The sequence below is a fragment of the Chaetomium strumarium genome (assembly GCF_033439665.1).
Source record: "Chaetomium strumarium strain CBS 333.67 chromosome Unknown B0T15scaffold_4, whole genome shotgun sequence".
Classification (NCBI taxonomy): domain Eukaryota; kingdom Fungi; phylum Ascomycota; class Sordariomycetes; order Sordariales; family Chaetomiaceae; genus Chaetomium; species Chaetomium strumarium.
Genome location: NW_026944432.1, coordinates 3,665,707 through 3,680,469, shown reverse-complemented (window position 1 = coordinate 3,680,469; position 14,763 = coordinate 3,665,707). Strand labels below are relative to the sequence as shown.

The window sequence follows — 14,763 nt, the reverse complement described above, 5'->3', positions numbered from 1 at the left end:
ACTCCATCAGTTATTCCTTCGTCTCTGTCGCTTCCGTTAGGTACTCGCCCGATAACAGAGGCCTGGGGTGCAGCCGGCAGCTGTCGGACGAGATCAGGTGTCCGGCCATGCGGCTAGCCCTCAGGTAAATGTCGGATAGTAACATGGAGCCGTGGGTCGATTCCACCAACATGGTCGGTGATTGCGTTGCAATGCCAATATATACCATGTCAGACTTTTGGATTCGCCACGTGGGTTAGGCGAAGCTATATGTATCTTGTACCCAAGCAGCAGTTGCTGTCGCTTCTTTCGCCCCCAACCTTCCCCGTCCAGACCGTCCGCAGTCTCACTCAGGAAGCCCGTGGTCGAGATGCATCTGGCCACGCACCTCGTCGGTCTCCTCGCCGTCTTCTCGGCCGCGGAAGCCTACAAGCCCGTCAAGCCGTGTCCGGCGCCCACCAAGGACACGGATCGGCTCGCCGCCTTGGCCCTAGACAACCTGAGCCGCTACCAGAAGTCAATAAATCCCAAGGGCACATGCACGGTAGCCAAGGCTGCACGGCGCAAGGAATGGTTCGCACACATCAGCCACCTCTCCCTGAGTCCCCAACACCGCAGTTCTTGCTAATGAATGGTGGCGATGCCACAGGGGCTCGCTGAGCAAGGCCGAGCGCAAGGACTACATCCGGGCGGTCAAGTGCCTGATGCAGAAGCCGTCCAAGTACGATCCGGCGGCGGCTCCGGGGGCCAAGACGCGGTACGACGACTTCGTGGCCGTGCACATCAACCAGACGCTGTCGATCCACGGCACGGCCAACTTCCTGTCGTGGCACCGCTGGTTCGTGCACACGTTTGAGCAGGCGCTGCGCAACGAGTGCGGCTACAAGGGCTGGCAGCCGTACTGGAACTGGGGGCGCTGGGCCAACGACCCGCTCCGCTCGCCCATCTTCGACGGCAGCGACACGTCCATGAGCGGCAACGGCGCCTACGCGGCCCACAACTGCACGCCCGCCCTGCCGACGGGGCTCAACTGCATCCCGCCCGGCAGCGGCGGCGGCTGCATCTTCTCGGGCCCGTTCGCCAACATGTCGGTCAACCTGGGGCCCGTGGCGCCGACGCTGCAGGTGGCTGGCACCGTGCCCGCGCCGTCGCTGCTCGCCTACAACCCGCGCTGCGTGCGGCGCGACATCACCGACTGGGTCAGCACGCGGTGGACGACCGAGCAGAACACGACCGACCTGATCGTGCAGAGCGGCGACATCGGCGCCTTCCAGACCACCATGCAGGGCGACTTCCCGCGCGGCTTCTACGGCGTCCACGTGGGCGGCCACTTCACCTTCGCCGGCGACCCGGGCGGCGATCTCTTCACCAGCCCCGGCGACCCGGCCTTCTGGCTGCACCACGGCCAGATCGACCGCGTCTGGTGGATCTGGCAGAACCTGGACCCGGCCAGGCGGACCCACGTCATTGCCGGCACGCTGACCGTCAACAACTCCCCGCCGAGCCGCAACGGCACGCTCGACGACATCATCGACCTCGAGGTCAACGCCGCGCCGCTGAAGATCAGGGACGTCGTCTCGACGGTCGGGATCGGCGGTGGTCCGCAGTGCTATGTTTATGTATGAGTAATATGTAATGCGGGTTAACTAGAGACCATCCAGTGTACTTGATCCGTTCCCTGTTCTGGTCGCGATTATAGTTAGTAGATACATTAGGATGAACTCGGGGAGGTTCCGACTAGATCAGTACACCGTCTCCGTGAACCCCACAGTATCAACCTCCCCTCCGACGCGCGCTGAATTCAAAGTGGGCTGAGAGATAAAGAGTATCTGATTGAGTCTGCGTCAACAAAGGAGGGGATACTAGTTGCGCTGAGTACGTGGCTGGTAATGGGCAGGAGTTGCTAAGCTGGTGACGTGTAGATTCTGGCAGGGAGGTGTGGAAGTGCGAGGTTAGGGCGTTATGAATAGGCCTTGCTGGTTATATCTCAAGATGACTGCCGGATTCGTGGTGATTCTAGAGCAGGCCAAGTGGTCGCTTGATGGGGCGACGCTGCGGTACTGGGTGAAAAGCCATGGGAGAGCCGGAAATGGGCATAATCGTTGTTCGGCGGAGTCAACCCCCGAGTACTAGTATCGGTGTTATTTCAAGCTCGGGGTACTGAGGTGCGGGAACCGAATGATTCCGCGGTCTATCAACCTGCGTGTACCCGCAGGAAGGTACTTTGGGTGGATGACGATGGGAATTGCGCCACGCATTGCGTACGCATCACATGACGGGCATTGGGCAACTTGGTCCTCCGTCAGGGTTCTGTAACTTTAGCCCGTCTGTGTTATATTCCCACCGAGAAAAGCTTCCCGTCCACGCCATCCTCCTTTTCAGCCGAAGAACATGTAGTGTATAATTTATATCAACTGCTGAGTGGTGTGTGATCGGATTCTCCGTGATCCAGATCGGCATCCAGCACCTCAACCTTGACACCTTACTGGACACTTTGATCAGATCAAATTGTGACCGGCCTGCACCCGACACACTTCTAATACTCTACCGAGTTGTGGGGGCTCGAGTGAAAATGCCATTGCTGCAAGACACAGGGGATTTGCCCCTCTCATCTGAAACAGCTGGAGAAGGGTTCCAGAGCAACCCCGCCAATGACTTCATCGGTGGAACTAGGGTCAGAGGTTGGAATGCTCAAGCAGCGAACGGCCACAGATAAATGAAGTGCCATAGTGTGTATACACTACCAGGCCGAGGATATGGAAGCCCGAGGTCCGGCCGCCCTCCGTTCGATGAAACCACATCCGACGAGCAGCCGCGAGCGAACAATCAACCTGCGGCATGGTGACTGGATCTCGCAACCGCCAGACGAGGTTTCGGTCCAGCAAATTGGAGGAGACTATTCGTGCAAATCTCTGTTTTCTCGACACAGAGGCCCGGTCTCGAAATCAGGGACGCAGTTGAAGATCCGCCGATCACATTCCGGGTTGTGACATGGCAGCGCGCCTCCGACCCGGGCGGGTAGCCACAGTCAAACGTGCAAACCTCCGGGCCGTCGGACTGTTTGCTGCTCCAGGTTATCAAAATCTCTTCCGCTCGCTATGCATTGTACCTCTCGCTGCAAGTACCCAGGGACAGGACGCAGCAGCCTGAGGCCTGCACGGCCTGTTCCTACATAGAAGCAACCTGAGACACGGAAGGTGCCGCTGGAAGCCATCCGAATCACCCCATGAGCTGATTCGCTTCCCGTGCACTTACTGTGTGCGTGCAGCATGATAGGTAAGAAAGGCCGTTTTAGCTTAGGTCTTGGTGGATCTTCGATACACGTTACCCACGATGTGTACGCGTTCACCATCCCGCCTCATTGGATATCCACGTTCCTCAGCAACCATGTTTCCCCTGTCGATCGTCTATGCACCCTGGCTGTGTCCTGTCCTCGCCCTGGGCTATCCGTGGATAAGTCACCAACTTTGTAACACCCGCCCATGCTGTGCTCCGTGCCACTGCTGCTGTCCTTTTTGAACTCTTCCGCTTGCCTTCAGCCCACTACTACTTGAGGCCCCCATTGTCTCTCCATTGCAGTTGATTCTTGGATGTGTGGACGCAGGGCATCGGTTCCCATCGCCACTACCCGCTTACGACGTGCCTGCCCTCTTCGCCGTTCCGGGGGAGGTGCCACATCAGCCTGTCGCGCCTTCCCTATCTGTTTGGGCACCACCTGATCAACGGACGGTCCTAGCACCACCGCCCAGCTTCGAACTTCACTGCAGTGCGTCAGCAGGCACTGCCAACAGTGACAATTGGAAGCTTTTCCCTTTCTCGCCAAGGCCGCTTCCTCGAGACCGTCTGACCCAGCACCCAACCTTTCAGCTCGACGTCAGTGGCAGTCTCGACTATGGGTGTCTCAATAACCAGGTCGCACCGATGTTGCAGCATGCGGAATCCCATCGCAAGGGCGCTGCTGTTGACGCTCCTCATGTTTGCCATCGGCGGGATACTCCTTCGGTCTGATATGGATGTGCGGTCGGCGCTGCTCAAGACGGCCGCATCGGCCAGGGAGGCCATGTCACTGCAGAAACCGCTGGCTTGGGAAGGGAGGGTGGAGGCCCCGCTTGAGCAGGATGGTAGCAACACGACAGAGGAGGCGCCGACAACACTCTCCAACTCTTCCCGCCTCATGACCTGCGACTACGACATGGAGCGGTTCAAGAAGTGGCGCGACCTCTACCATCTCCAGGACACCTTCGAGTATGCGAAGCGGTACATCCAAGTGACTCGGCAAGACATACCCAGGAAGTCCGTGACGAAGCTGGACCAGGACTTCCTCGTCGATGCCGTCAAGGTGGTGGACGTGAACAAGCAATACCAGGGCGAGCAGTGCCCGGAGCCCCTCCTGATCCCTGTTACGAAATCACCTCTCCCCTCGACAGCCAACGCCTCCGACTTCATGTTCGGCGTCTCCACCACCTACAAGCGGTTTACGGACCCGCGGACGAGCCCCATCAACGAATGGTCTTACTGGCTCACCGATAGCAAGGGGAACTCGAACGGCGGAAAGCTGGTGCTAATGCTGCTAGACGCCTCGGATGACGAGCTCGCAGACGCCCACAACAAGCTCGCTAAGATCGGCATTGATGTGGACGTCTATCGCTCCGATCCCAGCCTGATCATGGCAGTTCGCTACCTGGCCCTTGCACCGCAGATGTACAACCATCCGGACCGCATCAATAAGAAATGGCTTGTCGTCTGCGACGACGACACCTTCTTCCCCTCCTTCCACGCACTCTCGGATAAACTCGCTGAATACGACCATGAATACCCCATGTACATCGGCACCTTCTCGGAGGACGTTAACAACATCCAACGCCACGGCTCCCAAGCATTTGGCGGTGCCGGCGTGTTCCTGAGCGTCCCCATGGCCAAGATCATCACCGAGAGGTACGAGACGTGCAAGACGGAGGAAAAGATCCAAGAGGCCAACACCGGCTGGGGTCCGCAGGGGGACATCCTCCTACGAAAGTGCATCTACGAAAACTCGGAGGTGAAGCTCACCCTGCTCAATGACCTGTGGCAACTCGACTTGTTCGGTGATCCCTCGGGCTTCTACGAGTCAGGCATCAAGCCACTGTCATTGCACCACTACCGCGGCGGCATCTGGCACATCGCGCACCCTTGGCACTACACGAAGGTGGCGCACGTCTGCGGCGAGGACTGCACGCTGCAACGCTTCCAGACCGCTGATAATTTCATCATCTCCAACGGTTTCAGCGTCGCCTACTACCCCAATGGTATTGACTTCGACCTGGGGCAGTTCGAGGCGACCTTCCACCCTGCGCCCGAGAACAAAGGGTGGAATCTTGACTTCAGGATGGGGCCCCAGCGACCGTCACTGCACAAGACGGGACGGAAGATTTCGTGGGATCTCCAGGACGCCACCGTGAACGAGGACGGTAGCGTGAGCCAGATCTATGTGTGTAAGCACGACGACTGGAGGTGGAAGAACCCTGATGGCACACCCATGATCGACCTGGATGGCATCATCGAACTGGTGTGGCTGCCGGAGAACTGATCCAGGAAGATTGGTCTCCTTCGTTTTGCTTCTTAATCAAGGCTTCGGGTCGGGTTCTCTCAAGTCGATGGGTCATTGCTTTTTGTTTCGCTTTCGGGGTTGCCTGGCGAAGCGGCCAGGGGTGAGGGAGTTCTGCGGACATTCATATAGATGGCGTTCTACCTATTTATTTTTGGTCATGATCATGGCAGTTAACGGCGCTGCGGGAATGCTCGAGCGGGCGGAGGTAGTTGTGTTGAACTATGTTAGCACTATGCAATTCAATGTCTATCACTAGACGGACAAGCTGGCGTCCTGCCCATGGTGTAACGCCCCACCCACCCTACCAACCGTCTCCATGTCGGCCCCCGGGCAAGCCCGATGGTGGTTTCACGTAGCTCGAACTCCTGCCGACACCTATGTTGGGCGGTTCCTGACACCGGCACCTACAGTCACCTTGTACGTCCTCCCGCTCCCGGAAGCAGATTGGCCGGCCGTATACCAGAGATGTGTCAATGGTAATCTCCAAGTTCGGGCCGAACTATTCTCGGTTTACGGCGGCCCAACCCCTGACCGCGCACGATGGCTCGTGGGTGAACGGTACGGCAGGCTTTATGAGTACGGCTACGAAGCGGCAAGAGGGAGGGTCTCGCTGAAGTGGATATGAAACGACCTCTCTGTAGAAGAGGCCGGGTGTTTCATATTGCGCTTCCACCTGGAGCAGCGCAGACCAGATGGCACCGTGGCCCGAACTGCAGGACCCGCCGAGTCAGACAGATTCCACGTTCTCCGCTAGAACGACTTCCTGATATTGCCCTCCGGCCTACATAATCCCCCCCAACTCTGGACAGCGGCTTTCTTCTGTGCAAGGCTGGACTACGACAAGCCCAGAGAGACATTGAGGTACTAATATCACGTTGAGCGTGAGGCGGGCAGGCCCAGGACTAACCATCCACCACAACACCATGATCATCATATAGGAAGAGGGTTGGCAGAGATGAGGAAGGAGGCACGCAACTAGCAGGACTAGTGGACTGACTGGGCTTTCCTTCGTGATCAGAGTTGCAACTTCTTTTTCGTCACCAGTATTAACCTTGATCCACTTTGTGAACCGTCTGTGATTTTGTAAAATACGAAGAAAATAGGGCTCGATGATACGGTAACATAAAGAGGTAAGCATGGCGCCTTAAGTACTAAGAGATCATCTCATGTAGCTGACGGAACTTTAGGAAACGTGTCCGGCCACCTAGTAGTAGCCTTATATTTTAAGCAGTGCTGTACCCTAATCACGTTCTCCAGAGGCTCTTACCCAGCTCTTATAGGACAATACTTTGGGGTGTCAGCTCGTCTTTGCAAGGTGTGGTCATACGGGTTGAAAAGGTCACGACTAAAGCAATACGGTAGTGGCTTTCAAGTGACTGGGTACCTCTTCTGCTGTTTTGTTCTTAGACAGCCGCGAATCTTACAAGCAGTTGGGCCGGCTTAAGTGGTAGGAGGACCGCCTCGCGACTGCCTCATTCCGGCTTGAACCTTCGTGGGTAGCTAGCTGCTCTTGCAAAACGAGTCATGAATTTCCAAAAGTAAACTTCTCCAGACATCTCATCGACCCATAAGGCGTTTATTCTATCATCCGGAAGTGTTTGGTTGTGGAAAACGGGCCTACCTTTCTAAGAACCTTATCATCATCCTGCAAGCGCATGCTCGGCCAGAAGATCCCAGAGCTCGACTCTCCAACTAGACTACCGCCTACTTGTCTCACTGCGCCATGGCGACCCACTCATGGTTTTGGGTCAGTGAACAGTCTGGTTTAGCGTCAGTCGCCGCAGGAAGAATAATACGCCCGCCACTCAAGGTTGCTCTGCTCATCGACTCCGCAGACGCTGGGCTCCACGAAAGCCTTGCGCGTAACCGGCTCCGAGTCCGAGCCGAGCTGCGACACGGCGACGGAGCGGGGTCGCCGGCCGATGAATACCGCACTGGCACCGGGTGTGGTAGGTTATGCTGGTACGACGCGTTTATGCCCGGTTGTGAGGCGGGGGTGGAATGGCACTGGCCGGACCTGGCAGTAACGCCAAACGAGTGGCTCAAAAGGTTCAAGCTGCGCTTCTACCTGGAGCAAGATCAAGGAGACGGCGAGTGGGTAGAAGTCAAAAAATCTGGCTCCTGTCGACTCAAACCGAGTCTGGGTCTACTCTCTGGTAGGAGCCCAGTAGAGCAGCCTCCCTACATCGACTTCCGACATGCATCAACCGCTATGTTTTTTGACCGCCGCTCTTCCCCCCTGTTCAAAGGTTGGACCACGACACGGCCACAGAGACATGACATCACGCTGACCCTGAGGCGGGCAGGCTTGTGACCAACCACATACACCAACAACACCAACAGTCATTACACACCAAGAGCCTGCGCGGTTGGTAGGAGGCACGTCACTGGCATGGTTAATAAGGGGCTGGGTGTTTTCTTAGCCATTAGAATCGCCATGTGTTTACCATCAGCAGTAGTAGCTTTCCGCACTGTGTGAGCCAGGTGCCCCCGTCGTTGTATTGTACAATACAATACATATGTTCAAGGGAGAAGCGCTGCCCAACACTACCTAGGTAGGTAGCTTAACCCTTCGTCGTGGAGCCAATGTCTCCCCATCGGATGTTAGAAAACACGACATGAGTGTCCGGGTGCTGAGACTGAATATTGGACGGGCTTCCCTGGCCGCTGGCGCAGGGTCCGTTGTTGCCGGAGTCGAGCCAGGACATCTGCTGGGCAGCATCGTTCCAGATGCTCATGGCCAGCACCACTATGATGGTAAAAGATGATGTTAACCATTACAATATCCCATGCACAATCGTAGGTTGGTAGTAGGATAGGTTTTGAAAGCACCAGTACTTACTCCCGCGATCCAGCGCCTCGCCCATGCCAGTGAAGCCGCCGGTCGACCCCTCAGAGCCGCAGCTGGTAATCGTGCCGCCGCCGGCAATCTCGCGGCCGTTCTGGATATACTTGCGCGTGATCTGCGTCAGCCGGCCGCCACTGGCCGCAAACTGCGTGACAACCGTGAACGGCTTGCTAGTGTCGACGGTCTTGCCGGGGCCCCAGAAGTTGCGGTTGCCGCTGGCGTAGGGGTTGTAGCCGCAGCCGGGCTTGTCGCAGGTGTTTGCCCTGCACGGGTGCGGCGTCATGGCCGTGGCCATGGCGTTGGCCTCGAGGATGTCCATCTCGCTGCAGCAGTAGCCCTGGCACTGCGCGTCGCAGTACCCGTCGCCCGCCGCCGCGTTGCCGCGCCCGTCCGCCGCCATCTCGGACAGGTACAGCGCCCCGTTCTCGCCGCAGGGGAGCGTCGAGTAGTCCACGTCGACCGTCAGCTCCTGGTTGAGCAGCTTCATCATCGCGTACTTGCCGTCCTCGCCCAGCAGGTAGACGCGCGGGGACGCCGGGTTGAGGTTGCCGTTTGTCCGGACGTAGTGGTACATGGTGAGCGCGTTGCCCGACGTCGAGACTCCCATCGCCGCATAGTCGGCCAGTGTCCTGGAGCCGGCGGCGCCCTGGGCGTATTTGGCGACCCGGTCGAGCACGACCGATGTGTTTTGCTGTACGCAGCCTCCCGAGGTGGTGCATTTCCATGTTGGCAGCAGGGGGTGCTGCTCGGCTGCTTGTACGGCAGGGAGGCCTGTCAGCAGCGAGGCCGTGAGTATGATGAGAGAACGTCCCAGAGACATCTTGTATGCTTGAGACAACGCATCCTGTATAGCGTCGGGCTGATGCGGTGGGATAACAGACAGGGCTTTATATGCTAGTCTGTGCCTATCCCAGCCCAGATCCTAATTCCTAACTGATATAAAGCTCCAATGTAGGTATGGTATCCGGCTGATATGACGGCCCTCATATTAATTAGGCCTGTAGTGCTTGTTAGACGGTATATCTCGGCCCGCCAACCGAGCGCTGCTTTACAGGGAGCTGTGCGGAGAGGGCGGGGACAGGGTACTCAATATAAAACACGGTAAAGCTGGAGATCATCCATGCGGCCAATCCCATCCTCGTGTCAGCCACAGTCATATACTGATCGTCTGACGGGCTCCGGGGCCCTGCTCCGAATCCCATAAGCCTGTAAAGGGCAGCGGATGGTAAACAGCAGGCCGCATCTTTCGGTCCTTATGCCTCGTACGCTAAGTATTAGACGAAACACGCGGGACTGTTCTACTTGAGTGACTGACATTCAAAGGCTTAACGGCCCATAAGTCCCCGATACGACAGATTCCGAGCGTACCTTACTCGACGACCGGAGCTCAATATGTACGACGGGCATTCGCCTCCACCAATAGAAAAATGCCCTCCCATTCCGACGAATGGGTTCTGCTTCGGATGAGTTACACTGAGCATGGTTCCTTTGTGGGTTGAGAATGGTAAGTCACTTGTCATATGTCAGCCCTTCATTCAATAACGCTTCGGCTCTGCTCTTGAAATGATCACAACAAGACATCATAATCATCACTTCATCAACTACCACTTCAATACCTCTCCACCGCGATTGAACGCACCGAAAAAAATGGGAAGCCAAAATCGTAAGTGATCTGCCATGACAGCGCCACCTAATGCTGTCCGGTCTTGCTATCCCGCCCCGCATGCGGATACCTCTCGTCCTCGACGTAAGCAGGTGGCAGGTCCTGGTCACCATGCACCTCTGAATACACCGGCGGAGGTGGAGGAGCATGCTCCGAGTGTGCCGCCTCAGCAGCAGCTTCGGCCGCCTTGGCAGATGCCGCCGCGGTCGGAGGTGGTGGGTATGAAGAGCCGGTTGACGGGCCGGCGCCAGCGCTGCTGTTCCCGACATTCAAATTCTGCATCCCGGCTGTGACGCCGGGGACCCCGCTCGAGGGTGGAGGAACCCAGGTGCTGGGAGGAGCGCCGGTGCCTGGCGGAGGACCATAGCTAGGAGCGGGTCCCGGCGCGGCCGCGGGACCAGGGGCCGGAACGGGTCCCGTCCCGGTGGGGCCGCCGACGCCGGGACTCACGGGACTACCGGGTCTCTGCTGCTGCTGTCCCCTCCACCCTTCTGCGCCCCTCAACACCTCAAACAAACCTCTCGCAGCATCAGGCCACATACCAGGCGGGCCCCGCGCCGGAACCTCTCCCTTTAAGATCCTGCCCACCGGCACAGCCTGGCCATAGAACTTGGCATTCGCCCCCTCGCGCTCCGCAATGACTGTTCCGTCGATCTGCACACCCGCAAACAGACCCCTCGACTTGACGTAGCTGTACACAGGCCTCTTGATCGCCTCCCGGAACGGGCTGGGCCGCCTCTCCCTCTTCGCCTTCTCCTTGGCGTCTTCCTCGCCCATACCCTGCTTCTCCTCGGGGACCGGCCCCGTCTGGAAGCGCGTGTTATCAGCCGACAGTGCGGGCGGGGACAGTGTCGTTGCCGGGTATTGCTCTCCTGCTTTCCCTTTCCCCTTTTCTTGTTCCCTTCTCTCCGCGTCCCGCTGACCGGCTGGGACGCCCCAGTCCAGCGCGCCGCCGGCCCCGAACGGCCCCGCGGTTACTGCCAAGTCAGAACCCAGGCTCAACCGCGTTTTGGTGAACATGTCGAGGGCCTCTCGCGTGTTGATGACAATCACGCAGTCGTAGATGTCCACGCCGGCCACGAACCCGGCGCCGATGCTGGTGATCTGGATCCCGCTGGGCGGCGACCAGCTGCCGTCGGGGAGCCGAGCGAGCAGGATGCCGCTGCCGCTGGAGCCGGTGGCCTGAAAGCCGAGGCGGACGGCAGTGAAGATTGCGAGGCCTTGTGCGCGGGCGATGACTTTGGAGGGGATCGTCAGGAGGACCCGGCCTTTCTTGGTTTTGTTGGACGGGGAGGAGGGCGGCTTTTCGCCGGGTGGGACGCCGGTGGCCGTTGTTGTTGCGGGGCCTGTGGTTGTGGCAGCGACAGTGGGCGGGACAGTGTCGCTGTAGATGCCGTCCTCTGAGAATAGTCATTAGCATTGGACATGTGTGTGTGTGGGTGTGATGGTTGGATTGGACATACTGCAGAAGCCCCTGAGGATCCTGGCGGCCTTCTCGCACTCCTTGTCAAGCGACTCGGGCAGGAAGCCCTCGGCGCCGAACTTGTGGGCTAAGGCGTTGACTGGCCCGGCTACTTTGCTGCTGAATGCCGCGCCGAATGCGGAAAGCCTGTTCGACTTTTTCTTCGCACCTTCGCTATCGCCCTCGTGATGCTGGTGATGGCTATGGCCCCATTCGGGCGGACGTTGGTCTGTCGGCGACGCGTTGTAGATGTCTTCGTCGTCCGCCGTTGGAGGTGGCGCAAACTGCGGTTGCGCGGGATTGTAGCCTGGAATCTCGTAATCCGGAATGGGTGTCTCATCGGGATGCTTCGGCGGCGGGGCTTGCGACGTTTGGATGGGCGGAGGGCCTGGTGGAGGAGGCGGAACATACTGCTGCCCGTGCTGGACGGCCGGGTTTGCCGAATGCTGCTGCTTCTCGTTTGTACTCATCGTCGATGCTTTGTTGTGTCTCGGGATATACTTTGTTTGGTGGTCGCGGAATTGGTCAGTTGATGCTCCCAAAAGACTGACAGCTGAGTGTGGTGGTGATGAGTGAATTATGTAGGGGAGTTCTGAGGTCAACACGCGGCTTGTTTGACTCGGGTCACGGGTGTATGGCTGGCTTTAACTGTGTTCAAGTCTGGCTGAAGCTCAATCAACTTAAGCCATCACGGTGCCGCAAGGTAGAGGCCTCCCGGCATGGTGCTCAATGTGGAGATCAGGGACCAACTCTCGCAAATGAGGGGCATGGTGTTTTAGTTGCGACGTCATGCCGTGGCTTAGCTGTGGCAGCCGCGCGTTCAAGCCGATGACGCAATTATGGTATGTGGCAGCGTGGCTCCCGCATCATGCGACGAGGACTGCACGGACCGCATCGGACTGGAAAGTATTCAGTTCCGGCCCGTACTTCGTAAATACGTATCGTATCAGAAGTGCTTCAGATTAATGGCGCGCTCAAAGCCTGCAGAGCTGTTGAACGGATGGTACTAGGTCTGTGTGTCGTTCTATTACACTGGTAGGATCGACTTACCTTGGTTCCTGAACCTTGACGACAAATACCGACCGCAGTTACAGCGCTTCTAACTGTTGAAAGCCCAGTGGTATGGTATATAAGTAAATATGCTTGTATTGTACTATACATCCTGTAAAGCCCATTACACTGCAACAAGGCGCAACTCGACGCCCAGAACGCGGAGATTGGGACCTAGCATAATAAGAGCACTCAATTGGGTTATTAATCTGGTACAGGCATGTACGTATATGACGATTTCACATTCTTCTCTGTTATCCTCTCTGCATGGAGAGGCATTTATAAACCTAAAGGTCAAATTCTCAGAATGTAATTTACGGATCTTGACAGGAATGCATGGTCACTTACAAACATGACAGATTTTCATTACGCTTTTACCAGACTGCCGAACATTCTGAATTCCACTGCCATCGTACTTTCCCGAATCAAACAAGCACCGGGAGACGACATCGTGATCTGCACAGACAGTACTATTAACTACTTACTAGTAAGGTAGAGTAGTACCGCACCCATGAGCGAATGCTGAGCACCGAATGCCACGCGGTGGTTACGTCTTCAGCGCACTGCTTGGGATGCTTTGAACTGGTGCCAGTTCCAGTGCGCTCAACGGTCAACATCGTGGTAATACGAGCAACTGACTGAGAGTTGTCACATTAAGACCAACCTGAGGGCTGCTTATCCCATGCTTGGAAGTTTCTACGAATACTTTGACCCGCTTGGAACAGACAGTCGAGATTCAACGACCTAGATCCATCGCATCAAGGGCAATAGACCTTTAACATGCTAGTGAGTGAGGCATGCACCGACTGCGACTCCCATTCCACCTCATGCCGCCGATGGACATTTTGTCTTGTACTTTTCAAGTTCTCCGTGCCACGCTGTGCTGACCGGCCGATTCCTGAGGATGGAGGAAAAGGTGGTGAGACCGTCAGACAGATTCGCTGACCACAACAGCGCCCCCCTCCTATCAATCTTATTAGGCACCTGCGGTGGATGAACGGGAGGCTTGCAGAATGGCCTCATTCCTCCGCCGGCGCCTGCATGCAGCTCGGCGCCAATATTTCGGTCAATACTCAATCGCGGAATTCCGACGCTACAGAGAAGTACTCCTTTCCTTATTAGTCTCGACCTGCAGATTCCAGTCTTCTCGAGCATCAAGTTTCGACTGACCGACGGGTATCTGGCAGCAGTTTAACAATATTGACTGGCGAGTGATAACGATTCCATTAGACGTGCTGGCCTGAGAACTTCGGTCATTGTGCTTACAGTTCAGGTAGTACGTCAAGATGATTGGGGAAATCCGCGCCTCGCTGTTACTGAGACACTTGGCTTGCAGTTCTGGTCACACGCATCATGCAGTGCGAAGAAGCTCGGAGATAGCACGATATTGATGTCCAGTTGAAATGTGGCTGGCTGCCAGATATGATTCTGCGAGAGTGATTCGATCAGCCACCTCAGGTTCTCGGACCACCGCTCGGGGATGTCGCTCCACCCCGCTGGTTGGACGACTGGGACAGAATCTGCGACATTGCGCATGCGAGACGGGCTGTGTGTGTGTGTGAGCGAATTTTGGTGTAAGCGATTGGCATTGGAACCCGAGACTAGAATAAAACGGAGGGCCCTCAGCTTCCTAGCAAACGCATCCCTCGTGGCGGGACATCAGCTGACAGCTCCCAGGTTTTGAGAACTCGCACTGGCAGTCGTCAGCCCGTCGAGTGTCTTAGCAACCCATATCAAAGTACCGTACAACAAGACAAAGACCTTCTCAGATTCCCAGCGACAAGAGATATGACAGACCTATGGGCCCGAATGAGAAGAAGCCTCCACCGACGACCATCGCTTTGAACCTGTCCTCGCGAATCCATATGGGTACTGTTGTTTCCGGTGGATGACAAATCAGCCACTGGCGACGAGGAGAAAGAGGGATAACGTGTCGTGGGAGACATGGAACTTGTGCCACGGCCGTTCGGCGTCAACGGCAGTGCAATGGTTTGAAGGACAGAGGACGAGGGACCCGACCACAAGAACAAACCCCGACACAGGATGTGAAATTGGAGCAGGCGAGAGGAGGCGCCAACTTGGGATCGCCTCTGATGGGCGTGGTCCATCACGGATCCAAAGTGCTCACTACTCGGCCTCAGGTCTGCAACCCTTCCAATATCATAGTGGAGTCG

The 14,763-nt window shown here is 56.9% G+C and overlaps 4 protein-coding genes across 4 annotated transcripts; 2 read left to right on the top strand and 2 right to left on the bottom strand.

The window, feature by feature from the left end:
• The first annotated feature begins 139 nt into the window (after positions 1-139).
• On the top strand, positions 140-1,773 carry B0T15DRAFT_219749 (uncharacterized protein). Its single transcript, XM_062862799.1, has 2 exons — positions 140-552; positions 629-1,773. Exons 1-2 carry the CDS (start codon positions 350-352, stop codon positions 1,602-1,604), a joined length of 1,179 nt encoding a protein of 392 aa, XP_062721948.1. The 5' UTR covers positions 140-349; the 3' UTR covers positions 1,605-1,773.
• A 1,889-nt stretch (positions 1,774-3,662) lies between these two features.
• Positions 3,663-5,848, top strand: B0T15DRAFT_219740 (glycosyltransferase family 31 protein). The gene has a single exon (XM_062862798.1). The coding sequence runs from the start codon at positions 3,872-3,874 to the stop codon at positions 5,543-5,545; it is 1,674 nt and encodes a 557-aa protein (XP_062721947.1). The 5' UTR covers positions 3,663-3,871; the 3' UTR covers positions 5,546-5,848.
• Positions 5,849-8,032: 2,184 nt separating this feature from the next.
• Positions 8,033-9,525, bottom strand: B0T15DRAFT_219687 (glycoside hydrolase family 7 protein). The gene is made up of 2 exons (XM_062862797.1): positions 8,409-9,525; positions 8,033-8,315 (listed from the first exon to the last, which is right to left on the bottom strand). Exons 1-2 carry the CDS (start codon positions 9,232-9,234, stop codon positions 8,131-8,133), a joined length of 1,011 nt encoding a protein of 336 aa, XP_062721946.1. The 5' UTR covers positions 9,235-9,525; the 3' UTR covers positions 8,033-8,130.
• Positions 9,526-10,019: 494 nt separating this feature from the next.
• B0T15DRAFT_219685 (uncharacterized protein) lies at positions 10,020-12,344 on the bottom strand. The gene is made up of 2 exons (XM_062862796.1): positions 11,541-12,344; positions 10,020-11,477 (listed from the first exon to the last, which is right to left on the bottom strand). The coding sequence occupies exons 1-2, from the start codon at positions 12,007-12,009 to the stop codon at positions 10,105-10,107; spliced, it is 1,842 nt and encodes a 613-aa protein (XP_062721945.1). The 5' UTR covers positions 12,010-12,344; the 3' UTR covers positions 10,020-10,104.
• Between the last annotated feature and the right edge of the window lie 2,419 nt (positions 12,345-14,763).

Bases quoted from the DNA above. Each gene is read 5' to 3' on its own strand.
- B0T15DRAFT_219749 (XM_062862799.1), top strand. From the start codon at position 350: ATGCATCTGGCCACGCACCTCGTCGGTCTCCTCGCCGTCTTCTCGGCC. The intron at 553-628 runs GTTCGCACACAT...GCGATGCCACAG, and splicing joins GCTGCACGGCGCAAGGAATG to GGGCTCGCTGAGCAAGGCCG.
- B0T15DRAFT_219740 (XM_062862798.1), top strand. From the start codon at position 3,872: ATGGGTGTCTCAATAACCAGGTCGCACCGATGTTGCAGCATGCGGAAT.
- B0T15DRAFT_219687 (XM_062862797.1), bottom strand. From the start codon at position 9,234: ATGTCTCTGGGACGTTCTCTCATCATACTCACGGCCTCGCTGCTGACA. The intron at 8,316-8,408 runs GTAAGTACTGGT...TTACCATCATAG, and splicing joins CGAGGCGCTGGATCGCGGGA to TGGTGCTGGCCATGAGCATC.
- B0T15DRAFT_219685 (XM_062862796.1), bottom strand. From the start codon at position 12,009: ATGAGTACAAACGAGAAGCAGCAGCATTCGGCAAACCCGGCCGTCCAG. The intron at 11,478-11,540 runs GTATGTCCAATC...GACTATTCTCAG, and splicing joins GATCCTCAGGGGCTTCTGCA to AGGACGGCATCTACAGCGAC.